Source organism: Thalassophryne amazonica, unplaced genomic scaffold (assembly GCF_902500255.1).
Source record: "Thalassophryne amazonica unplaced genomic scaffold, fThaAma1.1, whole genome shotgun sequence".
NCBI classification, from domain to species: domain Eukaryota; kingdom Metazoa; phylum Chordata; class Actinopteri; order Batrachoidiformes; family Batrachoididae; genus Thalassophryne; species Thalassophryne amazonica.
In genome coordinates, this window is record NW_022986238.1 from 653,843 (window position 1) to 681,381 (window position 27,539).

The 27,539-nt window shown below is 41.4% G+C and overlaps 2 protein-coding genes and 1 long non-coding RNA gene across 6 annotated transcripts in view; 2 read left to right on the forward strand and 1 right to left on the reverse strand.

Annotated features, from left to right (window-relative positions):
* tnfaip1 (tumor necrosis factor, alpha-induced protein 1 (endothelial)) overlaps window positions 1-9,572 on the forward strand; it is a 32,435-nt gene extending 22,863 nt beyond the window's left edge. For both annotated transcript variants that reach the window (XM_034165277.1, XM_034165278.1), the window contains exons 4-7: window positions 6,569-6,652; window positions 6,786-6,838; window positions 6,914-7,109; window positions 8,921-9,572. In XM_034165277.1, the coding sequence (XP_034021168.1) occupies window positions 6,569-6,652; window positions 6,786-6,838; window positions 6,914-7,109; window positions 8,921-9,151 (564 nt within the window). In that variant the 3' untranslated portion in view covers window positions 9,152-9,572. The remainder of the gene's footprint in view (window positions 1-6,568; window positions 6,653-6,785; window positions 6,839-6,913; window positions 7,110-8,920) is intronic.
* The window catches only part of LOC117505728, a 29,287-nt gene continuing 2,789 nt past the window's right edge, over window positions 1,042-27,539 (reverse strand). The window contains exon 3 of the long non-coding RNA XR_004559235.1: window positions 1,042-1,125. This is a non-coding gene — a long non-coding RNA (uncharacterized LOC117505728). The remainder of the gene's footprint in view (window positions 1,126-27,539) is intronic.
* sgsm2 (small G protein signaling modulator 2) overlaps window positions 27,096-27,539 on the forward strand; it is a 127,737-nt gene continuing 127,293 nt past the window's right edge. For all 3 annotated transcript variants that reach the window (XM_034165274.1, XM_034165276.1, XM_034165275.1), the window contains exon 1: window positions 27,096-27,229. In XM_034165274.1, coding sequence (XP_034021165.1) covers window positions 27,170-27,229 — 60 coding nt within the window. In that variant the 5' untranslated portion in view covers window positions 27,096-27,169. The remainder of the gene's footprint in view (window positions 27,230-27,539) is intronic.

Genomic DNA, 27,539 nt, shown 5'->3' on the forward strand with positions numbered 1-27,539 from the left:
CAAGGTGTGTTCAGGGGCCAACTGTCTTCACACGTGAAGTTTCAAGTCAGTTAAGCAAAGCATGAAGGAGTTATATCATCATGACTTGATGTTCTATGGCGAAGGGTCAAAATGGTGGCGCCATAGCGGCCACACCCTTCAACATAGAGAAAAGCTTTCAATAACTTTTGGTTAGTATCATCTCTGGATGCTGTGAAAGAAATTTGAAGTGCATTGGACAAAATCCCTAGGAGGAGTTCATTCAAATACGTGTGGAAATCATGCCAAAATGAGAAGAAAATTCAAAATGACCGACTTCCTGTTTGGAGTAGACCCATGTTGCAAGAGACTTTTTTTTGTATGTCTATGCAAGTCACACGTGTACCAATTTTCATCTCCCTACTCCAAAAAATCTATGGGGAGGTGTTTTTGAAAGTTTCAAGGGGGCGCTATTGAGGCATTTTGCCCCGCCCATGGGTGACACCCCTATGAATTGTAAGAGGTTGTCGTGTTTGACGTCTGTATCAATTTTCATGACGATATGACAAAATTAAATCCGTCAAAACGAAGAATTTAATTTCATGGCGAAGGAGCGAAATTCGGCACGCCGCCACATGGATGCCGTTAGTTGTAACTTCACGGCGTTCATCGCCTACATTCACCAACTTTTTTTGCATGTTTTAGAAGTGTAATGAAGTTGATGGGGTTAACTATGTGACATCACTACCTGTTAAAGTAAAAATAGGACATTTCCTGTTACCACCGGGGGGCGCTATGGTGGAGGCAGGAAGTTAATGTATGCAGATGTTCAGGGTGGAGTCCTCATCATGTCCAACAAGTTTGAAGGATCTACAATGAAGTATGTGGACGTGACAGCCGTTCGAAGTGAAATGGCGTGCTCCGAAAAGGTCGCCAAAGTTTGACGAACCCTAGCAGCCACGCCTTTTGACCTAATTACATTCTTTTGATAACTTTTGATCACCATGGGTTCATGATGATATTGACCAAATTTGAAGACGATTGAATGAAATCCCTAGGACGAGTTTGTTCAAATGTAAGTAGTGGAAATGGCAAAAATTTGCTCAAAATCGAAACTTAAAATCAATATGGCCGACTTCCTGTCAATATTTCACCATGACAGTAAGACTTTTTCGTGCGTCCTGGCATGGTAAATATGTGTGCTAAATTTCGTGAGGCTACGACGAAAAAAGCCCAATGTGGAGGGGTTTTTGAAAATTTCTAGGGGGCGCTATTTCACGATTTTTCTGCGACCATGTGTGACGCCCCCAAAATATCGAATTTCGGATCCGGCCGGACAAGTTTGGAAAGTTTGAGTTTTTGAGCATGGGAAGAGGCCGAAATTTCGATTTCAAGAGTGAGAATAATAATAACTATGACTGCAAGCAGTCATATACGGGCCCTCGTTCCGCACGACCGCCTACCCAGGCCAGTGGGTGCCCTTGTGACCATGTGGGCATGTGCATGCAGGGGTAACCACTCATCACACAGTTAAAATTTTAAACAAATCACAATGCATCAAGGAGTTATGACATGTTGATTGTTCATCCACTAGGGGGCGCTCAGTGTACAGAGGGGCCTGGTGTGTCCTCATAGGACGTTGCCTACTCGGGCCCTAATAATAAATAATTAATAATAATAAACAGCGCAATTACAATAGGGTCCTCGTAGGACATTGCCTACTCGGGCCCTAATAATAATAAACAGCGCAATTACAATAGGGTCCTAGTAATAATAAACAGCGCAATTACAATAGGGTCCTCGTAGGACTTTTTCCTACTCGTGCCCTAATAATAAACAGCGCAATTACAATAGGGTCCTTGTAGGATGTTGTCCTGCTCGGGCCCTAATAATAAACAGCGCAATTACAATAGGGTCCTCGCAGGACGTTGTCCTACTCGGGCCCTAATAAAACAGAGTAAGCCCCTGGGCCTGAATAAGCCCCCAAACCTGCTTTTTAAAACAAACCCAAGAAAATATTGATGCTCATCTTTTTGTAATGGAGAAGCAAAGTTTATAACCTGTTCTCCCCAGAAGGTTATACAGTGGGGAAAATAAGTCTTTGACCCCTTGTCAGTTTTGCAGGTTTTTCCACCTAGAAAGAATGGAGAGGTCTGTAATTTTTATCGTAGGTATACTTCAACTGTGACAGAATTTAAAAAGAAAATCCAGAAAATCACATTATATGATTTTTTTTTTTTTTTTTAAATAATTAATTTGCATTTTATTGCATAAAATAAGTATTTGATCACCTACCAACCAGCAAGAATTCTGGCTCTCACAGACCTGTTAATTTTTCTTTAAGAAGCCCTCTTATTCTGCACTTTTTACCTGTATTAATTGCACCTGTTTGAACTTTTTACCTGTAAAAAAGACACCTGTTCTCACACTCCAACCTGTCCACCATAACCAAGACCAAAGAGCTGTCTAAGGACACCAGGGACAAAACTGTAGACCTGCACAAGGCTGGGATGGACTACAGGACAACAGGAAAGCAGCTTGGTAGAAGACAACTGTTATGATTATTTATTAGAAAGTGGAAGAAACACAAGATGACTGTCAGTCTCCCTCGTTCTGGAATTCCATGCAAGATCTCACTTTGTGGGATAAGGATGATTCTGAGAAAGCTCAGAACTACACAGGGGGACCTGGTCAATGACCTGAAGAGAGCTGGGACCACAGTCACAAAGATTACATTAGTAACACATGATGCTGTCATGGTTTAAAATCCTGCAGGGCAGCAAGGTCCCCCTGCTCAAGCCAGCACATGTCCAGGCCCATTTGAAGTTCACCAGTGACCATCTGGATGATCCAGAGGAGGCATGGGAGAAGGTCATGTGGTCAGATGAGACCAGAATAGAGCTTTTTGGAATCAACTCCACTTACCATGTTTAGAGGATGAGAACAACCCCAAGAAAACCATCCCAACCGTGAAGCATGGGGGTAGAAACATCATACTCTGGTGGTGTTCTTCTGCAAAGGGGACAGGACGACTGCACTGTATTGAAGGGAGGATGGATGGGGTCATGTATTGTGAGATTTTGTCAAACAACCTCCTTCCCTCAGTAAGAGCATTGAAGATGGGTCATGGCTGGGTCTTCAGCATGACAATGACCCCAAACACACAGCCAGGGCAACTAAGGAGGGGCTCTGTAAGAAGCATTTCAAGGTCCTGGAGTGGCCTGGCCAGTCTCCAGACCTGAACTCAATGGAAAAAAAATTTCTAGGAAGCTGAAACTCCAAACCTGAAAGATTTGGAGAAGATGGAGGTGTGGACCAAAATCCCTGCTGCAGTGTGTGAAACCCTGGTTAAGAACGACAAGGAAACGTCTGACCTCTGTAATGGCAGACAAATGTTTCTGTACCAATTGTTAAGCTCTGTTTTTCTAGGGGGTCAAATACTTATTTTATGCAATAAAATGCAAATTCATTATTTAAAAATCATATAATGTGATTTTCTGGATTATTTTATTTTATTTTTTTTAGATTGTCTCTCACAGTTGAAGTGAACCTGTGATAAAAATTACAGACCTCTCCATTCTTTGTGGGTGGGGAAACCTGCAGAACTGACAGGGGGTCAAATACTTATTTTCCCCACTGTAGGTCATTAAGAATAACAATGTGAGACAGCAAGTCTGTTTTATAGTGCCGTTTGTTAAGTCGACCAAACAGCTCTCCTTGGACTCTTGTGCCAAAATAGATTTTGTTTGTTTGACTTCATTATGGACCAGACTGTTCCGAAATTATGGGTTCAAATTTTCTAACCCCTTCTTCCTTTTCTGGGGGGTGGGGGGTTACTTCCACAATGTACAATGTGAGATTAATTTAAGGTGGAGGTGGGATTACATCAAGGATCAGCTCTGAGTCCTTTCTTGTTCAGAATTGGACAGGTTGATGGATGAGATCAGACAGGAGTCTCCATGGACTATGATGTTTGCAGATGACTTCTTTGTGAGATTAAAGAGCAGGTTGAGTCTAGCCTGGAGAGGTGGATATATGCTCTGGAGAGCAGGGGAATGAAAGTCAGTAGGAGCAAGACTGAGTCCATGTGTGTGAATGGGAGGGAGCCCAGTGGAATAGTGCAGTTACAAGGAGTACAACCCCTGGCAATAATTATGGAATCACCGGCCTCGGAGGATGTTCATTCAGTTGTTTAATTTTGTAGAAAAAAAGCAGATCACAGACATGACACAAAACTAAAGTCATTTCAAATGGCAACTTTCTGGCTTTAAGAAACATAAGAAATCAGGAAAAAAAATTGTGGCAGTCAGTAACGGTTACTTTTTTAGACCAAGCAGAGTGGAAAAAAATATGGACTCCATCAATTCTGAGGAAAAAATGATGGAATCATGAAAAACAAAAGAACGCTCCAACACATCACTAGTATTTTGTTGCACCACCTCTGGCTTTTATAACAGCTTGCAGTCTCTGAGGCATGGACTTAATGAGTGACAAACAGTACTCTTCATCAGTTTAGCTCCAACTTTCTCTGGTTGCTGTTGCCAGATCAGCTTTGCAGGTTGGAGCCTTGTCATGGACCATTTTCTTCAACTTCCACCAAAGATTTTCAATTGGATTAAGATCCGGACTATTTGCAGGCCATGACATTGACCCTATGTGTCTTTTTGCAAGGAATGTTTTTCCTCTATGGCAAGATGCATTATCATCTTGAAAAATGATTTCATCATCCCCAAACATCCTTTCAATTGGTGGGATAAGAAAAGTGTCCAAAATATCAATGTAAACTTGTGCATTTATTGATGATGTAATGACAGCCATCTCCCCAGTGCCTTTACCTGACATGCAGCCCCATATCATCAATGACTGTGGAAATTTACATGTTCTCTTCAGGCAGTCATCTTTATAAATCTCATTGGAACGGCACCATACAAAAGTTCCAGCATCACCTTGCCCAGTGCAGATTCAAGATTCATCACTGAATATGACTTTCATCCACAGTCCACGATTGCTTTTCCTTAGCCTATTGTAACCTTGTTTTTTTCTGTTTAGGTGTTAATGATGGCTTTTGTTTAGCTTTTCTGTATGTAAATCCCATTTCCTTTAGGCGGTTTCTTACAGTTCGGTCACAGACGTTGACTCCAGTTTCCTCCCATTCGTTCCTCATTTGTTTTGTTGTGCATTTTCGATTTTTGAGACATATTGCTTTAAGTTTTCTGTCTTGACGCTTTGATGTCTTCCTTGGTCTACCAGTATGTTTGCCCTTAACCTTCCCATGTTGTTTGTATTTGGTCCAGAGTTTAAACACAGTTGACTGCTTTTTTTTTTCTACAAAATTAAACAACTGAATGAACATCCTCCGAGGCCGGTGATTCCATAATTTTTGCCAGGGGTTGTAGAAGTGGTGAAAGTAGAGTTTTAATAGTTGGTGTCAACTGTCCAAAGTAATGGAGAGTGTGGTAGAGAGGTGAAGAAGAGAGTGCAGGCAGGGTGGAGTGGGTGGAGAAAGGTGGCAGGAGTGATTTGTGACCGAAGAATATCAGCAAGCGTGAAGGAGAAAGTTTACAAGACAGTATATCTCCCTGCGTCAATTAAACGGAGATTTTCAAGTCCAGACTTAAGACGCACTTATTTTCCCTTTTGTATGGCTAGCATACTGGTATAGTTTTGTCTTACACTTTTTTTTTTTTCTTTTAAATTCATTTTATTAGTAAACGGAGCGTGCCGCAGCCTCAACTTTACCTAAACTCTGGGTCTTTTAGTGAAGCTTAGGGCTAGTGGCCGGCGATCACCTTAGTTTTTCCTGTTTTTTTGTTGTTTAATGCTGCCAAATTATACTGTATTTCTTGTCTTTCTGATGCCTGATTCTTTTTTCTTTCTGTTTAAGGTGCAGCTCCATCCAGAGATGGGTGTGGTATTTGTGTTGGCGATCCTCCTGTCCTGTGCACCAACAGCATTTCCTGTATATTTGTTTTGTGAATTGTTCTGTACTTTATACTGTCTGTAATTTATGTCTGTATCATGACCCAAGCAGAGGGTCACCCCTTTGAGTCTGGTCTGCTTGAGGTTTCTTTCTCAGAGGGAGTTTTTTCTTACCACTGTTGCTTTGGGGGTTGGTAAGGTTAGACCTTACCTGTGTGAAGCGCCTTGAGGCAAGTCTGATGTGATTTGGTGCTACATAAATGAAAATAAATTGAAAGTAGTGAGACCAGCTATGTTGGATGGTTTAGAGATGGTGGCACTAACAAGAAGACAGGAGGTGGAGCTGAAGATGTTGAGATTCTCTTTAGGAGTGACGAGAATGGACAAGATTAGGAATGAACACACCAGAGGGACAGCTCAGGTGGGACGGTTTGGAGACAAAGTCAGAGGCGAGACTGAGATGGTTTAAACATGTGCAGAGGAGGGACCCAGGGTATATAGGGAGAAGGATGCTGAGGATGGAGCCACCAGGCAGGAGGAGAAGAGGGAGGCCGAAGAGGTTTGTGGATGTGCTGAGGGAGGACATGCAGGTGGTTGGTGTGACAGATGGAAACGATTGATCTGCTGTGGCACACCCTAATGGGAGCAGCTGGAAGGCAAGTTTGTAAATTGGTGTTTGTGTGATTGACAGGTGAGTCAGGAACACGCCCTGTGTGTGATCCCTGTGGTCACCTCCATTAAGGAAGAGGAGAGGCTCATCCAGTCCTGCACGAAGGTAAAACCACAACTCAGTCCAACAGTGATTTTTCCAGGAAACTAAAGCACAAGTTGTTTGATAGCAAACATTTAAACTGGGACTGTTTTAGGACTAGATCTTGTTGTAAACCAGACTTGTGTTCTTTTGTCAGCCTGTGGTGAAACTGGTATACAACAGAAGCAATAACAAGTACTCCTACACCAGGTAAGACAGCGCCTCCTGCAGGTCACAGCGGTGTAGGTTTGTGTCCCCACTGCCGTGTGTTTGTGGTGTCAACAGTAACTCTGATGACCACCTGCTGAAGAACATCGAGCTGTTTGACCGTCTGTCTCTGAGCTTCAACGGGCGTGTCCTCTTCATCAGAGACGTGATCGGTGATGAGATCTGTTGCTGGTCGTTTTACGGTCTGGGCCACAAGTTCGCCGAGGTCTGCTGCACCTCCATCGTCTATGCCACCGAGAAGAAGCAGACAAAGGTAATGAGCAGCTGCCTGCCAAAGCCCTTCTGCCCGTTCGCTGGGTTCAGTCCTGTTAGACTCCCTTAATTGAGAGAGTAACGACATGACGAGTGCCATCTTGGGGCCAAAATAGCGTTCGCTGTTAATCTGTCTGCATGTAAATACAGCTAATTTATTTATTTATTCACTGAAAATGCTGGTGTCGCAGACCGAACGGCCCCTAAAAACCGGACCATCTTTTGCATCTGCGCATGCGTCATTTCGGACCACAGCAGCACGTCTGAGATGGAGTCTCTTCACCCAAAGTGATCAAATGGATTAATGGGATTAGTAACCATCAGACGATAAAGGTAAAACCTCTTAAATCATTCTAAAGTCAGTTTGAAGCAGAAATGAAGCAAAATTCTATGACGCTTTGAAATGTCCTACACACAGTGAATGCATCAGCTAGCAGTTCGTTTAGACACGGTGCTCTGATCACTTTCACCGCCTTTTCTGATGAAATAATGCAGAATTTGTGGCAATGATTGTTCTACAAAAGCTTCAGATGTCTGTCGCTGAGACAGGTGATGACTGGAGGCAGTTTGAAGCAGAAACGAGGTGATAATCTGTGAACCACGTCTACAAGGGGACCGATTTTTAGGGGGATTGTTCGGTCTGCGACACCGAGTTGTTGTGCGCTTGGAGGCACAAATAGACACAACAAGGGCTTCAAGATGTACAGATTCCCTTCAGATCCAAACACTAGAAAAATTTGGGAAAATAGTCGGCCGTGTGGGATGGAAGAGACTTCATCACCAAAGCTTTGAGAGGTAAATTTATTTTAAGTCCATGTAGAGTAAAACTCACCTAAACTGTCATTGTATAAACCAGATAGTCTTTATATTGTTTTCCATGTAATAAACACCGTATGTAACGGATTTTGTATAACGGATTTTCACTCACATCAGATAAAATGTCCTGTCCGATCACAATGTATTTCCATTAAAAACCCTGAGCAGTCTGGACATGCACAGGTTCAGCAGTGACACTCGCTGATTTGAGTAAAGTGGGACCGGAGTCATTTCTGTGATTAAAAGCCCGACCGTTTTATTTTTTTCACACCTGCCTGACATGCACCTGTTAAAATCAGACACAAAAGCCTCTGATTTGACACTTTTCTGCTTTCACTGCTTTGTCTCCCATCATATTTTAATAGTTTTTGCAGTGCGCACGCTGATTACATTTCAAGATGACATTTGGTGGAAAAATCCGCAAATTTACAGCACAAACTCAGAAAAAGAGCAACATATTCAGCTTACCTTTGATTTAGAGGTGATGATTGTCGGAAGAAAAGCTTGTTGGGGTCAGATTTGTTCAGAATAAAGTATAATCCAGAGACGGAGAACTTTAAAACTGTCACGCACGTCATTGTATGACACGGAGTTACAGAGCTGCAGCTGCATAAATCAGGCTTTAAATTATCATAATTGTAAATTTGATGTCTTAATTATTTTTGTTTTTATTTTGATAGCACCTGTACCTGGATGTGTTGCTGTATGTGGTTAAATGATTTTAAAAAAATGTTGAAAACATAAAAAGTTCATTCAGTAGTTCAGTGCAGTTGGAACCAAAATGGCACTGTGTTCTGAGTTGACGCTACTCTCTCAATTAAGGGACTCTGCGTCCCGTGGCACCCTCCCCGCTAATGGGGGTGCAACAGGACAAATAAATTTGGTTTATTGCAAACAAACATGTCATTGTTGTAGGATTTTCTGTTTGCTTCAGCTGCATTGAGTTTTATGATATACCGAGCAACAGAGTGTGAAAATATATGTGATGTGTTTCAGGTGGAGTTTCCTGAAGCTCGTATCTACGAGGAGACCCTGAACGTGCTGCTGTATGAGACCACGCAGCTGCCCAATGACTCACTACTGGAGGCCGCGTGTCACGGTGACGCCGGCTGTGGTTTCCACAGCGAGGAGGACGAGGGGTCCGGAGGAGCCGAGCCTCGTGAGTACATCCGTCAGATCCATGTCAAGAGGTACAGCACGTACGAGGAGCGGCCGCTGGGACACTGAGACTGAATCACCGCATGTATTTAACGTTCACCGTCATGTGAGCCAACAAATATCACACCTCCAACAAGTGCTGACCACCTGGTCTTTGTCTTTTTATTTTTTGACATAAAAAAATAGTGAAAGTGAATCTCCAGAAAACTGTTGACCTGAGAAAACCTGGACTTCTTCTACAGAAGACACGTGGCAGACTGTCTTTGTGTGTCCTACCTACGTGACCTGAAACTGACTCGAGAAGCAGTAAACAAGTCTCCAACCACAGCCGCTGAAACCTGGACCTCCTTCAGTATTACTGTGGGTGCTTTGGTGGGATGAAAGAGTGGTGATAGGAGCAGACTTCAGTGGGCATGTTGGTGAAGGGAACAGAGGTGATGAGGAAGTAATGGGTAGATATGGTATCAAGGATAGGAATGGGGAAGGACAGATGGTAGTTGATTTTGCAAAAAGGATGGAAATGGCTGTGGTGAATACCTACTTTAAGAAAAGGGAGGAGCACAGGGTAACATAAGAGTGGAGGAAGGTGCACACAGGTGGACTACATTCTTTATAGGAGATGCAAGCTAAAAGAAATCACAGACTGTAAGGTGGTAGCAGGAGAGTGTCACTAGACAGCATAGGATGGTTGTTTGTAGGATGACTTTAGAGGTAAAGAAGAAGAGAGTGAGAGCTCAACAAAGGATCAGATGGTGGAAGCTGAAGGAGGAAGACTGCTGTGTGAAATTTAGAGAGCAGGTGAGAGAAGCACTGGTTGGAGGGGAAGCCAGTTTGGACAACTGGAAAAGTACTGCAGATGTGGTGAGGGAGACAGCTAGGACAGTACTGGGTATGACATCTGGACAGTGGAAGGAAGACAAGGAGACTTGGTGGTGGAATGAAGAGGTCCTGGAAAGCATAAGGAGAAAGAGGTTGGCGAAAAGGTTTTGGGATAGTCGGAGAGATGAAGAAAGTAGACAGGAGTACAAGGAGATGCGGCGTAAGGCGAAAAGAGAAGTGGCAAAAGCAAAGGAAAAGGCATATTGCGAGCTGTACAAGAAGTTGAATAGTAAGGAAGGAGAAAAGGACTTGGGAAAATTTGGCCAGACAAAGGGACAGAGCTGGAAAGGATGTGCAGCAGGTTAGGGTGGTAAAAGATGCACATGGTAATGTGCTGACAAGTGAGGAGTGTGTGCTGAGAAGGTGGAGGGAATATTTTGAAGAGCTGATGAATGAAGAAAATGAGCGAGAGAAAAGGCTGGATGATGTGGTGAGAGTAAATCAGGAAGTACAAGAGATTAGCAAGGAACAAGTGAGGGCTGCTATGAAGAGGATGAAGAGTGGAAAGGCAGTTGGTCCAGATGACATTCCAGTGGAGGCATGGAAATGTCTAGGAGAGATGGCAGAGTTTCTAACCAGATTGTTTAATAAAATCTTGGAAAGTGAGAGGATGCCTGAGGAGTGGAGACGAAGTGTGCAGGTTCCTATTTTCAAGAACAAGGGTGATGTGCAGAGCTGCAGTAACTACAGAGGCATAAAGCTGATCAGCCACAGCATGAAGTTATGGGAAAGAGTAGTAGAAGCTAGGCTTAGAAAACAGGTGAAGATCTGTGAGCAGCAATATGGTTTCATGCCGAGAGAGCACTACAGATGCAATGTTTGCTCTGAGAATACTGTTGGAGAAGTACAGAGAAGGACAGAGAGTTACATTGTGTGTTTTCATAAGGAAAAGCTTATGATAGGGTGCCAAGAGAAGAGTTGTGGTATTGTATGAGGAAGTCTGGAGTGGCAGAGAAGTATGTTAGGGTAGTGCAGGACATGTACAAGAATAGTGTGACAGCAGTGAGATGCGCAGTTGGAATGACAGACTCATTCGAGGTGGGATTACACCAAGGATCAGCTCTGAGTCCTTTCTTGTTTGCAGTGGTGATGGACAGGTTGACAGATGAGATCAGACAGGAGTCCCCATGGACTATGATGATTGCAGATGACATTGTGATCTGTAGTGAGAGTAGAGAGCAAGTTGAGTCTAGTCTGGAGAAGTGGAGATATGCTTTGGAGAGAAGGGGAATGAAAGTCAGTAGACACAAGACTGAGTACATGTGTGTGAATGGGAGGGAGTCCAGTGGAATAGTGCAGTTACAAGGAGTAGAAGTGGTGAAAGTAGATGAGTTTAAACATTTGGGGTCAACTGTTCAAAGTAATGGAGAGTGTGGTAAAGAGGTGAAGAAGAGTGCAGGCAGGGTGGAGTGGGTGGAGAAAGGTGGCAGGAGTGATTTGTGACCGAAGAATATCAGCAAGAGTGAAGGAGAAAGTTTACAAAACAGTAGTGAGACCAGCTATGTTGTACGGTTTAGAGACAGTGGCACTAACAAAAAGACAGGAGGCAGAGCTGGAGGTGGCAGAGCTGAAGATGTTGAGGTTCTCTTTGGGAGTGACAAGAATGGACAAGATTAGGAATGAACATATCAGAGGGACAGCTCAGGTGGGATGGTTTGGAGACAGTCAGAGAGGTGAAATTGAGATGGTTTGGACATGTGCAGAGGAGGGACCCAGGGTATATAGGGAGAAGGATGCTGAGGATGGAGCCACCAGGCAGGAGGAGAAGAGGGAGACCAAAGAGGAGGTTCATGGATGTGCTGAGAGAGGACATGCAGGTGGTTGGTGTGACAGAGGAAGATGCAGCGGACAGGGTGAGATGGAAACGATTGATCTGCTGTGGCGACCCCTAACGGGAACAGCCGAAAGACAAAGAAGAAGCTTTGGTGGCTTCCCTCACCGGTCTCCTTCATGCACGCTGCTTTGGAGGATGACTGCAGCAAGTCATAGACTTCACATTTCTTCATCATTGATTTGAACACACATAGACAGGAAGCACCAAAGACGATAAAGACATGGACTTTGAGCTGCAGGAGAACAAAGGTCCAAGTCTTTAGGGTTCTGGTGCTTCCTGTCTGGTTGCCAGACTTGGACTCGAGCCAGTGACCCACTGGACGTCTTTGGCACCAGGTCTCTGGAGGATCCGTGGTTACGTTTTGAGGTGTGAGCTGTCTCTGGTCCATGCTGTCTACAGTGAGACGGGTTCATTCTTTCTGATCTGTGATTGGCACTGCAGCAGGATTAAGTGCCTTTTATTAAACCACACATTTTTGTATCTTAAATGAATTTCATAACACGGTAAAAAATATGTTGACCGTCAATCGGCTGTTTGTGGTCATTTGGGATTTTTCTTCATTCTCATTGGTTGTTTCCATATTCATGTTTTAATTTGTCTTAAGCACCTTTCACATCGGGCCCACTTCGAGTTGCGGCATCATGACGACACCACGTGGAAGCAACCCAGTGCTGAGACGGTGTAGCGCAACACCACAACAATGCAAAGGACGAAGCGAATCGGAGGCCAAAATTTAAACGTTTAATTTTTTTGCGTCCTGTGTTCAACACAGAAATTAATGGTTTCAGCGCAAGTCAGAGCAAAGCGACGGTACTCAACGTGACTAGAAGCCACACCCTTACAAGACAACGTTACCCGACACCAATTTATGATTCCTGCTGTGTTCCATTGTTCCCGAAGTATAAATCAGACAGGATTGTATTTATACCGTGTACATAATGCAGTAAAACTACATGCTCAAAGAACGCAGAAAAAAAACATGCTGATTGCAGCTGCAGCTCCTCGCTCTTCCCCAGTCAGACGGTTCGTTCGCGCGTGCACATGTGAACAATTAATAAAGGACAAAAAGGACATAAGTCCTACTCACAGACGGATTTCCAGACATCTCCACATTGTGCATGTTTCTGTGTAGGCTCTAGTTGTCCAGGTGGTTTCCATATTAGAGAACCTTGAATCTTCGACTGGACTGGATTGGCTTCCTAGGCTAAAATTCTTGCTCTACTAGTCTGACTTCTGTCTTGACTCTTGTAGAAAAGAACAAACAGATGCCACAAAAGCTGGAGTTTTTAACCTAACCAGACCCCTCCTACCGAGAGGCAGACCTGCTATAGGCTAGTGACTAAACAATAGCTCTAATTAGCACCCTCCTAATGATGGGATGGACGCCTCTCCTGATGGCTCCCCTGACGACTCTCCTCATGACGTGAATGACTCATTACCATGAACAAAAGACTGAAACTGCTTTGACCTGTGTACCCCATTGTAAACAGGAGACAAAGCGTGTCTGAGACCCCCCTCCCCGGTTAAGGCTGGGTTTCAACTGTTTCACATAGAATGCCTCCTTGATCCCTCTCTCAAACCATTTCTTTTCTCTGGCTAAGATTTTAACTTCCTTGTCCTCAAATGTGTGGTTGGTGTCTTTCATGTGCACGTGCACATGTGAACAATTAAAAGAAAAAGAAAAAACTGTCTGGCTGCTGCAGCTCCTCATGCTCCCTGCAAACTCTCTCATACAGTAGTGTTCAGAATAATAGTAGTGCTATGTGACTAAAAAGATTAATCCAGGTTTTGAGTATATTTCTTATTGTTACATGAGAACAAGGTACCAGTAGATTCTCACAAGACCAAGCATTCATGATATGCACACTCTTAAGGCTATGAAATTGGGCTATTAGTAAAAAAAAAAAGTAGAAAAGGGGGTGTTCACAATAATAGTAGTGTGGCATTCAGTCAGTGAGTTCGTCAATTTTGTGGAACAAACAGGTGTGAATCAGGTGTCCCCTATTTAAGGATGAAGCCAGCACCTGTTGAACATGTTTTTCTCTTTGAAAGCCTGAGGAAAATGGGACATTCAAGACATTGTTCAGAAGAACAGCGTAGTTTGATTAAAAAGTTGGAGAGGGGAAAACTTATACACAGGTGCAAAAAATTATAGGCTGTTCATCTACAATGATCTCCAATGCTTTAAAACGGACAAAAAACCAGAGACACGTGGAAGAAAACGGAAAACAACCATCAAAATGGATAGAAGAATAACCAGAATGGCAAAGGCTCACCCATTGATCAGCTCCAGGATGATCAAAGACAGTCTGGAGTTACCTGTAAGTGCTGTGACAGTTAGAAGACTCCTGTGTGAAGCTAATTTATTTGCAAGAATCCCCCGCAAAGTCCCTCTGTTAAATAAAAGACGTGCAGAAGAGGTTACAATATGCCAAAGAACACATCAACTGGCCTAAAGAGAAATGGAGGAATATTTTGTGGACTGAGAGTAAAATTGTTGTTTTTGGGTCCAAGGGCCGCAGACAGTTTGTGAGATGACCCCAAACTCTGAATTCAAGCCACAGTTCACAGTGAAGACAGTGAAGCATGGTGATGCAAGCATCATGATATGGGCATGTTTCTCCTACTATGGTGTTGGGCCTATATGGAATCACCAGCCTCGGAGGATGTTCATTCAGTTGTTTAATTTTGTAGAAAAAAAGCAGATCACAGACATGACACAAAACTAAAGTCATTTCAACTGGCAACTTTCTGGCTTTAAGAAACACTATAAGAAATCAGGAAAAAAAATTGTGGCAGTCAGTAACTGTTACTTTTTAAGACCAAGCAGAGGGAAAAAAAATATGGAATCACTTAATTGAGGAAAAAATTATGGAATCACCCTGTAAATTTTCATCCCCCAAACTAACACCTGCATCATATCAGATCTGCTCGTTAGTCTGCATCTAAAAAGGAGTGATCACACCTTGGAGAGCTGTTGCACCAAGTGGACTGACATGAATCATGGTTCCAACACGAGAGATGTCAATTGAAACAAAGGAGAGGATTATCAAACTCTTAAGAGGGTAAATCAACACGCAATGTTGCAAAAGATGTTGGTTGTTCACAGTCAGCTGTGTCTAAACTCTGGACCAAATACAAACATGGGAAGGTTGCTAAAGGCAAAGATACTGGTAGACCAAGGAAGACATCAAAGCGTCAAGACAGAAAACTTAAAGCAATATGTCTCAAAAATCGAAAAATGCACAACAAAACAAATGAGGAACGAATGGGAGGAAACTGGAGTCAACGTCTGTGACCGAACTGTAAGAAACCGCCTAAAGGAAATGGGATTTACATACAGAAAAGCTAAACGAAAGCCATCATTAACACCTAAACAGAACAAAAACAAGGTTACAATGGGCTAAGGAAAAGCAATCGTGGACTGTGGATGACTGGATGAAAGTCATATTCAGTGATGAATCTTGAATCTGCATTGGGCAAGGTGATGATGCTGGAACTTTTGTTTGGTGCCGTTCCAATGAGATTTATAAAGATGACTGCCTGAAGAGAACATGTAAATTTCCACAGTCATTGATAATATGGGGCTGCATGTCAGGTAAAGGCACTGGGGAGATGGCTGTCATTACATCATCAATAAATGCACAAGTTTACGCTGATATTTTGGACAATTGAAAGGATGTTTGGGGATGATGAAATCATTTTTCAAGATGATAATGCATCTTGCCATAGAGCAAAAACTGTGAAAACATTCCTTGTAAAAAGACGCATAGGGTCAATGTCATGGCATAGGGTCAATGTCAACGAGCAGATGTGATTTGATGCAGGTGTTAGTTTTGGGGATGAAAATTTACAGGGTGATTCCATAATTTATTCATCAGAATTGAGTGAGTCCATATTTTTTTTTCCTCTGCTTGGTCTAAAAAAGTAACCGTTACTGACTGCCACAATTTTTTTTTTCCTGATTTCTTATAGTGTTTCTTAAAGCCCGAAAGTTGCCATTTGAAATGACTTTAGTTTTGTGTCATGTCTGTGATCTGCTTTTTTTTCTACAAAATTAAACAACTGAATGAACATCCTCCGAGGCCGGTGATTCCATCATTTTTGCCAGGGGTTGTAGAAGAGAAATCAGAGTGCAGTCAGTCTGCAGACAAACTGTGCACTCTGATTTCTCTGCGTCCTCACCTCCTCTCTGCCCCCTGCTGCACGCACCTGATGCAGACATTCCTGCATCGTCGTGACGTCACACAAAGCAACTCGAAGCAGCCCCGGTGTGAAAGGGGCTTTAAGCTGAACATGGGATGTCCTGGTGCTGATCCAAAAACACCTACTGGGTTTGAGTGAGTCATTTTTTGATTGAGCAACTTGTTTGGCTGCGTTGCTGCTCCAGTTGTCATCAACACCTTTAATGTTTGAGTCATTTGGATGAATTCTCCACTTTATTTCCAACAACATAAACTAACTTCCTGTTTTTACAGTCAACCAGGTAGAAAATAGAAAATGATTGTCACTAGCATTGTACTTTAAGAAGATGAACCTTCGTTTATCGTCATGTTATTAATGTCTTATTTAAAAAAAAAAAAAATAGAATTATACACCAAGAAAAATTCAGCTTTATAAAACATCACACAGGTGTCCCGTGTTGGGTCTGGGTCACTGTGGCAGCAGACTCAACAGCTCTTCCCATACTTCCCTATCTTTGACCACACCCCCTAACTGACTGACACTCATTAATATTAATAAATATCTAAATAAGCTCACAGAAAACATCCTCTATATATCCAGTAAAACAAGCCGTCTTGTGATTGGCTGTTTCAGATGTTTGTCATGTTTTGATGGCTGTTGTTGAATCTTGAATTATCATGGTGTCATGTGTTTTACAGTCAAACTTCATTTTTCTGTTCTTTGGCTGCACGTCCTCTCGTCACCTTTAGATTTTATAATCCTGCGCCCCCATTTATCAAACTGTAGAAAATGTCCTAAATGCGGTTTGTACGCACATCAGTATCAGCTGCTGAAAATCTCACGTGTTCTAAAGCTCCAACATGCTTTGTGGTCATTTGAATTTAATTCAATTTATTTTTATCTATATAGCGCCAAATTGCAACAAAGTTGCCTCAAGGTACTTCACAGAAGTAAGATCTAACCTTACAACCCCCAGAGCAAGAACACAAGCGACAGTGGTAAGAAAAAACTCCATCTGGTGATTTGAGGAAGAAACCTCAAGCAGACCAGACTCAAAGGGGTGACCTTCTGCTTGGGCCATGATACCAACACAATTTACAATACAAATTTACAGGAAATTTTCACAGGATAGGAGGCAAATGACACCCACTGTTTCCAGAGATGAATATTATTGTAAATCTGTGGTGTGATTTTAAGCGGGCTGTCCATGCTCAGAAACCAACAAACCTGAGATGTTTTGTAAAGAAGAAGGGTCCAAAATACCTTCAACCAGAATCCAGACTCTCATTGGAAGCTATAGGAAGCATTTAGAGGCTGTTATTTCTGCAAAAAGAGGATCTACTAAATATTGATGTATTTTTCTGTTGGGGTGCCCAAATTTATGCACCTGCCAAATTTTGTTTAAAGAATTATTGCACACTTTCTGTAAATCCTATAAACTTCATTTCACTTCTCAACTACCAGTGTGTTTGTCTGCTATATGATATATTTAACTTAAATTTCGGATGCAACCAACCAACCAATGATTTATAAAGGAAAATCATGGAAATCATCAGGGGGCCCAAACTTTTACATACAACTACATTTCAGGAGCATGTAAACTTTGTGCTTCCTGTCCTGTAGCGGCAGGTGGCTGGTCTCTGAGGTCAGAGGTCAGAAGCTGCTGTCTTTGTAGGTTTGGACACGTGTGTGTGTGTGTGTGAGAGAGAGAGAGTGTGAGAGACTCCACATTACTGATCGTGTTATTAATTGGAGGAAATAAAGATCCTATGTGGATGGTGTCACTGTTACGGGAGCTGTGCTCTCTAGTTGCAGTTCCACTGTTCTACCACTAGATGCTGTGTGTCCACACAACCTAACCCTTAAACCCAGACGTGTATAAATGTTTGTGCACATGGTTTAAGCACAAATCTGTGTATGAACGGCGGATAAATGCTTCTGGACTAGAGCGTGGCCTTGGACCCTCAACCTAACCTGCATGTCTTTAAATGTGCGAGTAATCTCACGCAAACACGTGGAGAACCATATGCAAACTCCAGGCTCGGACCTCGAGCCTAACGTGCATGTTGTTGTTGTTAAGTGTTGCCTCTACTGGTGGTTGGCTCTCACTGCGGTATTGTATCACTTCCTGTTCCGGAGCACAGTGGTGTTTTTCTGTATCTGTTAGCTGTTTAATCTGCGCAGTTAGATTGATCTAGTTATCTAGATTACGATTTGTTTCCCAGTGTAATCTTTACGTGCCTTAACTAAAGCACTCCTTCTGCTGAATCACCTCTAAATTATTTACACATTATTCACTTTGCGTGTTTTTAGGAATCCGCTAGCTTAGCGTAGCTACTAGCTCTTAGCCGATTTAGCATGGCGGCTTCTCCTGTCTCTCCCGCACTTTTCTGCTCTGGGTGTGAAATGTTTAGTTATTCCTCGGCCTCCTTTAGCAGTAACGGTACTTGTAATAAGTGTAGCTTATTCGTAGCTTTGGAGGCCAGGCTGGGCGAATTGGAGACTCGGCTCCGCACCGTGGAAAATTCTACAGCTAGCCAGGCCCCTGTAGTCGGTGCGGACCAAGGTAGCTTAGCCGCCGTTAGTTCCCCCCTGGCAGATCCCGAGCAGCCGGGAAAGCAGGCCGACTGGGTGACTGTGAGGAGGAAGAGTAGCCCTAAACAGAAGCCCCGTGTACACCGCCAACCCGTTCACATTTCTAACCGTTTTTCCCCACTCGACGACACACCCGCCGAGGATCAAACTCTGGTTATTGGCGACTCTGTTTTGAGAAATGTGAAGTTAGCGACACCAGCAACCATAGTCAATTGTCTTCCGGGGGCCAGAGCAGGCGACACTGAAGGAAATTTGAAATTGCTGGCTAAGGCTAAGCGTAAATTTGGTAAGATTGTAATTAACGTCGGCAGTAATGACACCCGGTTACGCCAATCGGAGGTCACTAAAATTAACATTAAATCGGTGTGTAACTTTGCAAAAACAATGTCGGACTTTTCTCTGGGCCCCTCCCCAATCGGACCGGGAGTGACATGTTTAGCCGCATGTTCTCCTTGAATTGCTGGCTGTCTGAGTGGTGTCCAAAAAATGAGGTGGGCTTCATAGATAATTGGCAAAGCTTCTGGGGAAAACCTGGTCTTGTTAGGAGAGACGGCATCCATCCCACTTTGGATGGAGCAGCTCTCATTTCTAGAAATCTGGCCAATTTTCTTAAATCCTCCAAACCGTGACTATCCAGGGTTGGGACCAGGAAGCAGAGTTGTAGTCTTACACACCTCTCTGCAGCTTCTCTCCCCCTGCCATCCCCTCATTACCCCATCCCCGTAGAGACGGTGCCTGCTCCCAGACTACCAATAACCAGCAAAAATCTATTTAAGCATAAAAATTCAAAAATAAAAAATAATATAGCACCTTCAACTGCACCACAGACTAAAACAGTTAAATGTGGTCTATTAAACATTAGGTCTCTCTCTTCTAAGTCCCTGTTGGTAAATGATATAATAATTGATCAACATATTGATTTATTCTGCCTAACAGAAACCTGGTTACAGCAGGATGAATATGTTAGTTTAAATGAGTCAACACCCCCGAGTCACACTAACTGTCAGAATGCTCGTAGCACGGGCCGGGGCGGTGGATTAGCAGCAATCTTCCATTCCAGCTTATTAATTAATCAAAAACCCAGGCAGAGCTTTAATTCATTTGAAAGCTTGTCTCTTAGTCTTGTCCATCCAAATTGGAAGTCCCAAAAACCAGTTTTATTTGTTATTATCTATCGTCCACCTGGTCGTTACTGTGAGTTTCTCTGTGAATTTTCAGACCTTTTGTCTGACTTAGTGCTTAGCTCAGATAAGATAATTATAGTGGGCGATTTTAACATCCACACAGATGCTGAGAATGACAGCCTCAACACTGCATTTAATCTATTATTAGACTCTATTGGCTTTGCTCAAAAAGTAAATGAGTCCACCCACCACTTTAATCATATCTTAGATCTTGTTCTGACTTATGGTATGGAAATAGAAGACTTAACAGTATTCCCTGAAAACTCCCTTCTGTCTGATCATTTCTTAACATTTACATTTACTCTGATGGACTACCCAGCAGTAGGGAATAAGTTTCATTACACTAGAAGTCTTTCAGAAAGCGCTGTAACTAGGTTTAAGGATATGATTCCTTCTTTATGTTCTCTAATGCCATATAACAACACAGTGCAGAGTAGCTACCTAAACTCTGTAAGGGAGATAGAGTATCTCGTCAATAGTTTTACATCCTCGTTGAAGACAACTTTGGATGCTGTAGCTCCTCTGAAAAAGAGAGCTTTAAATCAGAAGTGTCTGACTCCGTGGTATAACTCTCAAACTCGTAGCTTAAAGCAGATAACCCGTAAGTTGGAGAGGAAATGGCGTCTCACTAATTTAGAAGATCTTCACTTAGCCTGGAAAAAGAGTCTGTTGCTCTATAAAAAAGCCCTCCGTAAAGCTAGGACATCTTTCTACTCATCACTAATTGAAGAAAATAAGAACAACCCCAGGTTTCTTTTCAGCACTGTAGCCAGGCTGACAGAGTCAGAGCTCTATTGAGCTGAGTATTCCATTAACTTTAACTAGTAATGACTTCATGACTTTCTTTGCTAACAAAATTTTAACTATTAGAGAAAAAATTACTCATAACCATCCCAAAGACGTATCGTTATCTTTGGCTGCTTTCAGTGATGCCGGTATTTGGTTAGACTCTTTCTCTCCGATTGTTCTGTCTGAGTTATTTTCATTAGTTACTTCATCCAAACCATCAACATGTTTATTAGACCCCATTCCTACCAGGCTGCTCAAGGAAGCCCTACCATTATTTAATGCTTCGATCTTAAATATGATCAATCTATCTTTGTTAGTTGGCTATGTACCACAGGCTTTTAAGGTGGCAGTAATTAAACCATTACTTAAAAAGCCATCACTTGACCCAGCTATCTTAGCTAATTATAGGCCAATCTCCAACCTTCCTTTTCTCTCAAAAATTCTTGAAAGGGTAGTTGTAAAACAGCTAACTGATCATCTGCAGAGGAATGGTCTATTTGAAGAGTTTCAGTCAGGTTTTAGAATTCATCATAGTACAGAAACAGCATTAGTGAAGGTTACAAATGATCTTCTTATGGCCTCGGACAGTGGACTCATCTCTGTGCTTGTTCTGTTAGACCTCAGTGCTGCTTTTGATACTGTTGACCATAAAATTTTATTACAGAGATTAGAGCATGCCATAGGTATTAAAGGCACTGCGCTGCGGTGGTTTGAATCATATTTGTCTACTAGATTACAATTTGTTCATGTAAATGGGGAATCTTCTTCACAGACTGAAGTTAATTATGGAGTTCCACAAGGTTCTGTGCTAGGACCAATTTTATTCACTTTATATATGCTTCCCTTAGGCAGTATTATTAGACGGTATTGCTTAAATTTTCATTGTTACGCAGATGATACCCAGCTTTATCTATCCATGAAGCCAGAGGACACACACCAATTAGCTAAACTGCAGGATTGTCTTATAGACATAAAGACATGGATGACCTCTAATTTCCTGCTTTTAAACTCAGATAAAACTGAAGTTATTGTACTTGGCCCCACAAATCTTAGAAACATGGTGTCTAACCAGATCCTTACTCTGGATGGCATTACCCTGACCTCTAGTAATACTGTGAGAAATCTTGGAGTCATTTTTGATCAGGATATGTCATTCAAAGCGCATATTAAACAAATATGTAGGACTGCTTTTTTGCATTTACGCAATATCTCTAAAATCAGAAAGGTCTTGTCTCAGAGTGATGCTGAAAAACTAATTCATGCATTTATTTCCTCTAGGCTGGACTATTGTAATTCATTATTATCAGGTTGTCCTAAAAGTTCCCTAAAAAGCCTTCAGTTAATTCAAAATACTGCAGCTAGAGTACTGACGGGGACTAGAAGGAGAGAGCATATCTCACCCATATTGGCCTCTCTTCATTGGCTTCCTGTTAATTCTAGAATAGAATTTAAAATTCTTCTTCTTACTTATAAGGTTTTGAATAAGGTCCCATCTTATCTTAGGGACCTCGTAGTACCATATCACCCCAATAGAGCGCTTCGCTCTCAGACTGCAGGCTTACTTGTAGTTCCTAGGGTTTGTAAGAGTAGAATGGGAGGCAGAGCCTTCAGCTTTCAGGCTCCTCTCCTGTGGAACCAGCTCCCAATTCAGATCAGGGAGACAGACACCCTCTCTACTTTTAAGATTAGGCTTAAAACTTTCCTTTTTGCTAAAGCTTATAGTTAGGGCTGGATCAGGTGACCCTGAACCATCCCTTAGTTATGCTGCTATAGACGTAGACTGCTGGGGGGTTCCCATGATGCACTGTTTCTTTCTCTTTTTGCTCTGTATGCACCACTCTGCATTTAATCATTAGTGATCGATTTCTGCTCCCCTCCACAGCATGTCTTTTTCCTGGTTCTCTCCCTCAGCCCCAACCAGTCCCAGCAGAAGACTGCCCCTCCCTGAGCCTGGTTCTGCTGGAGGTTTCTTCCTGTTAAAAGGGAGTTTTTCCTTCCCACTGTAGCCAAGTGCTTGCTCACAGGGGGTCGTTTTGACCGTTGGGGTTTTACATCATTATTGTATGGCCTTGCCTTACAATATAAAGCGCCTTGGGGCAACTGTTTGTTGTGATTTGGCGCTATATAAAAAAAATTGATTGATTGATTGATGTTGTGACGGTGGGAGGAAACACGAGGACCGCATGCAGACTGGAACCTGGAACCTTCCTGCTGTTTATCTACGCAGTGATTCTCCTGTCTAAGGGGGATTTGAACCGTGGATCGTCTGCTGTCTTGTGCCCACCCAGGTCGTACTAACCGCTCGCCACCATGCACACCATCTGTCCAGCAGGTGGCAGATCGGGCTGCAGGATATGAAACGTCAAACGGCTGCACCAAAATGATTCAAGTTCTTGGTTTCCTGAGTTACATTCCCTTCGTGCATTCAATAGCAAAATTAATATTAAAACACACATCTTCAACCGCTTAGTCCACTGAAGGGTCGCGGGTTCACCTGGACACGACGCCAGGAATGAATGAATGAAAACTGTTTATTTCGAACATTTGATACAACAACAATTACAAGATAGATCAGTAAAGACAACAACAAAAAAGTTCCTACTGTGTACCCAACATGTCCGAAAAGGGGTAGGGTGAAGCATCAGCTTATTTATCCCTACACCTTCTTCCCCACAACCAGTAATACCCTTTGCCACATATACACATAGATTCCTACACACCTAAACCGATATCAATATATATATATATATATATATATATACATACACACATCAACATACATACACACATATATATACATACACATATATACACAAACATAAATATACACCTTCACATACCTACTTACATACAAAATACTATATATTTACAAGCCGAAGCAAAAAACAAAAACACCCTAACCCTCATTACCCTTCCTCCTCCCTATACCCAGAAAAAAACATATTTTTGTACCGCTGTTTGAACTGGTTCATGCTTGGACATTGCTTGAGCCCCACTCCCAATCTGTTCCACATCCTCACCCCACAGACAGAAATACAGAAACCTTTTAATGTTGTTCGTGCCCACTGATGCTTTAAATTAAATTTCCCCCTCAGACTGAAATCCCCTGATCTGTTAAAAAACATATTTTTAATATTTGCTGGAAGTAAATTGTTTATTGCTTTATACACAATTTGTACTGTTTGAAAATGAACCAAGTCTGTGAATTTTAAGAATTTGGATTGTAAAAATAGTGGATTTGTATGATCTCTATAGCCAGTAAAATAAATAATTCTTATAGCTCTTTTCTGCATTACTGATAGTGATTGTGTTGTACCTTTATAAGTATTACCCCATACCTCTGCACAGTACTGTAAATATGGTAAAACCAGTGAGCAGTAAAGAATGCGGAGTGAGTTGTGGTCCAGAATATGTTTCGCTTTGTTTAGAACTGAAATGCTTCTTGACAGTTTACTTTGTATATGTTTTATATGAGTCTTCCAGTTTATCTTATCATCTATTATCACCCCCAGAAACTTATTTTCATGTACCCTCTCAATATCTACCCCCTCGACTTGTAACTGAACCTGTATGTCTGTATTACAATAGCCAAATAACATGTATTTTGTTTTACTTAAGTTTAATGATGATTTGTTTGTCAAACCATATTTTCAATTTTCTCATTTCTATACTGATCCTCCTCAGTAACTCCTGCAAATCCCCCCCTGAACAAAAAATGCTTGTCATCTGCAAATAATACTAATTTTAATATTTTGGAAACATTGACAATATCATTTATATAAATTAGAAACAGTTTTGGACCCAATACTGACCCCTGTGGGACGCCACAAGCATTGTCCAAGCATGATGATGTATATTCCCCCAACTTCACAAACTGTTTTCTGTTACTTAAGTAGCTTCTCACCCAGTGCAACACCAACCCCCTAATCCCATACTGTTCAAGTTTATTGATTAATATGTCATGATTGATTGTATCAAAAGCCTTTTTAAGGTCTATAAATATTCCAACTGAATGTAATTTGTGGTCTATGGCGTTTGTAATCTCCTCAACTGATTCTATTAATGCAAGTGATGTTGAACTATGTGCTCTGAATCCATATTGACTATCAGTAAGTAATTTATGTTTATTTATGAATTTGTCTAATCTATTATTGAATAACTTTTCTAATAATTTGGAAAATTGTGGAAGCAAAGAAACAGGTCTATAATTTGTGAAGTGGTGTCTATCCCCAGTCTTATACAGCGGCACAACCTTAGCTATTTTCATTTGATTGGGAAATTTACCGGTTTGAAATGATAAGTTACAGATGTATGTTAATGGTTCTACAATCCATTCAATGACCTGTTTTACCACCACCATATCAATTTCATTTAAATCGGTAGATGTTTTATATTTACAATTATTCACAATGTCTATAATTTCATTTCCATCCACTGCTGTGAGGAACATTGAACAGGGATTTCTTTCTATGAGATTATTATCCCAATCCTCAGGTTGGGAATCTGGAATTTTTTCTGCCAAGCTTGGTCCAATATTTACAAAAGAAATTATTAAAACCGTTGACTACCTCATCCTTATTTTCCTTCTTGACATTATTATCAATGAGATACTGAGGGTAACTCTGTTTTTTATTACCATTTTTGATGCTATTTAATATATCCCATATTCCTTTAATATTGTTTTTGTTATTATATAATATGTTACTATAATATTCCTTCCTACATACCCGTATAATATTAGTTAATCTATTTTTGTATTTCTTATATCTATTTTCTGCCTCTTTAGTCTTTAGTTTTATGAATTCTCTATACAGTGTATTTTTCTTATTACATGCATTTCGTAACCCTTTCGTCATCCATGGTTGAGCTTGGATTTTGTTTTCTGTAGTCTTGTTTAATTGGACAATTTTTATCATATAATGATGTAAATATTTGTAAAAAAGTTTCATATGCACTATCAACATCACTTTCACTGTATACCTTTTCCCAGTTTTGCTCCTGTAAATCCTTCTTTAGTGTGTTCATGTTTTCCTCTGTCCGCACTCGCCTGTATTTTATTTTCTCCTCTGGCTGATTCCGCCGATGGTTTCTATTATAAACGATGAAAACTGGTAGATGATCACTAATGTCATTGATTAATAATCCACTCAGTGTTATTCTCAATATCATTGCTGAATATATTATCAATTAAGGTGGCACTATGGGATGTAATTCTGCTTGGCCTGGTGATTTTTGGATATAAACTCATACTGTACATTATACTGATAAATTCATCTGTTATTTTATGCTTATTTGGATTGAGCAGATCAATATTTAAGTCACCACAAATGAACACAGTTTTTTGATTAGTTTTTGAGAACATTTTTCCCATACAGTCAGTGAATGTTTCAATACTAGATCCTGGTGCTCTATATATACAGCTGACTAATACATTTTTGCTTTTTTCTTCACATATTTCAATAGTTATACATTCTAATAAGTTATCAATCACAGTTGTCATATTGTCTACTATTTTATAATCCATGTTCTTATCCACATACACAGCCACTCCTCCTCCACTCTTATTCTTTCTGTTTACACAATTAAATTCATATCCATCCAGTTCAAAATCCATTCCTTTATCTTCATTGATCCATGTTTCTGATATAGCAATTATGTTAAATATTTTTTTAAACTGACTTAAATATTCTTTAATGTTGTTAAAGTTTGCATATAGACTTCTGCTGTTGAAATGGATTATTGATAATTTGTTATCCGTTTTAATGATCCGATTAAACTGTTCATCTGTATAATAGCAACAACTGTCATTGATATTTGAGAAGAAATTATTGTCCGGGTCTATATCGTGCTCCAAGTCCAGTACATTGTGGTCTGTGTATTTAAATGTTCTCAGTTCTACTTTTCCATGATCAGCAATCCTTTGAGTTATATCCTTCTTGTCTCCAGATGTAGATGATGTAGTAGATGAATAGGTTCCTCTGGTCTGTGTCATGGTGTTGTGATGTGTTTGTGTCCTCATACCTTATTGGTCGTATTTGTCCAGATCCTCGATGTTCCTGATTATCATAACCTTCGCTTGTTCTGGTGTTTCGTTCAATTTGATAAATGTTTTGCAGTTGGATGTCCATGTCTGTTGAATTTTTCCCTGCTTTTTTAAGAAACGAGCTTTCCTGGCGATGTCTGCGTTTCTTTTGGTCAGATGTTCATTGATGAATACGTTTGTTCCTTTGAGTTTCTGTCCCTGTTTTAACAATGCCATTTTATGTTTTCTGTTGACAAACCTCATTATAACTGCTCGCTTGTCTCCATCCTCTCTCCTGGGCAGGGAGAGAACATTTTAACATTCTATTTTTTTCAAAGTGGCTGTTGTAAAATTCTGGTTCTTCGCTGCAAGTTAATTTTTTGGCACTGTCACGCACGTGCACCCTGACCGACGACGACTGACGCGTTGAAGCTCCGCCTCCGTCCTCACGTGAAGGGGAGGAGCTGCACGCGCAGTGATTTTTTTTTTTTCTTTTCTTTTTTCTTTCACGCCTCCTTACAGGAGGGCGTGTCCTGCCGTGACGTCAGAGCGGCGCTGCTGGGCGTCCTGCTGGAGGAGGAGAGAAGAGGAGCAGCGCCATGGAGGACAGCGCGGAGGAGCAGCGCAAGCAGAAACTGCTATGGAGCGTCAAACGGGAGGTGAGACTCCAACTACCGATCGATCCATCGATCAGTCACTCGGTGCCGTCACGCGCGCCTTCTTATTTCTCAAAATATTGAAATGTTCGTTATAATTAATCCATAACTGTATCGATTCTGCACCAAACATGAATTACTGACTATAATCTTTTTTTCTTTCAGAATCTCTAGATTTGAGCTAAAATTAATTAAATTTAAAGTTTTTGTCAAATTATTTTCGGTTTTACTGTTATTTAAATATAATTTTTGATTTAATTTTCCTATTTCCTGGTGTTTTAGTCAAACAAACACAAAATCAACGGATGACAGA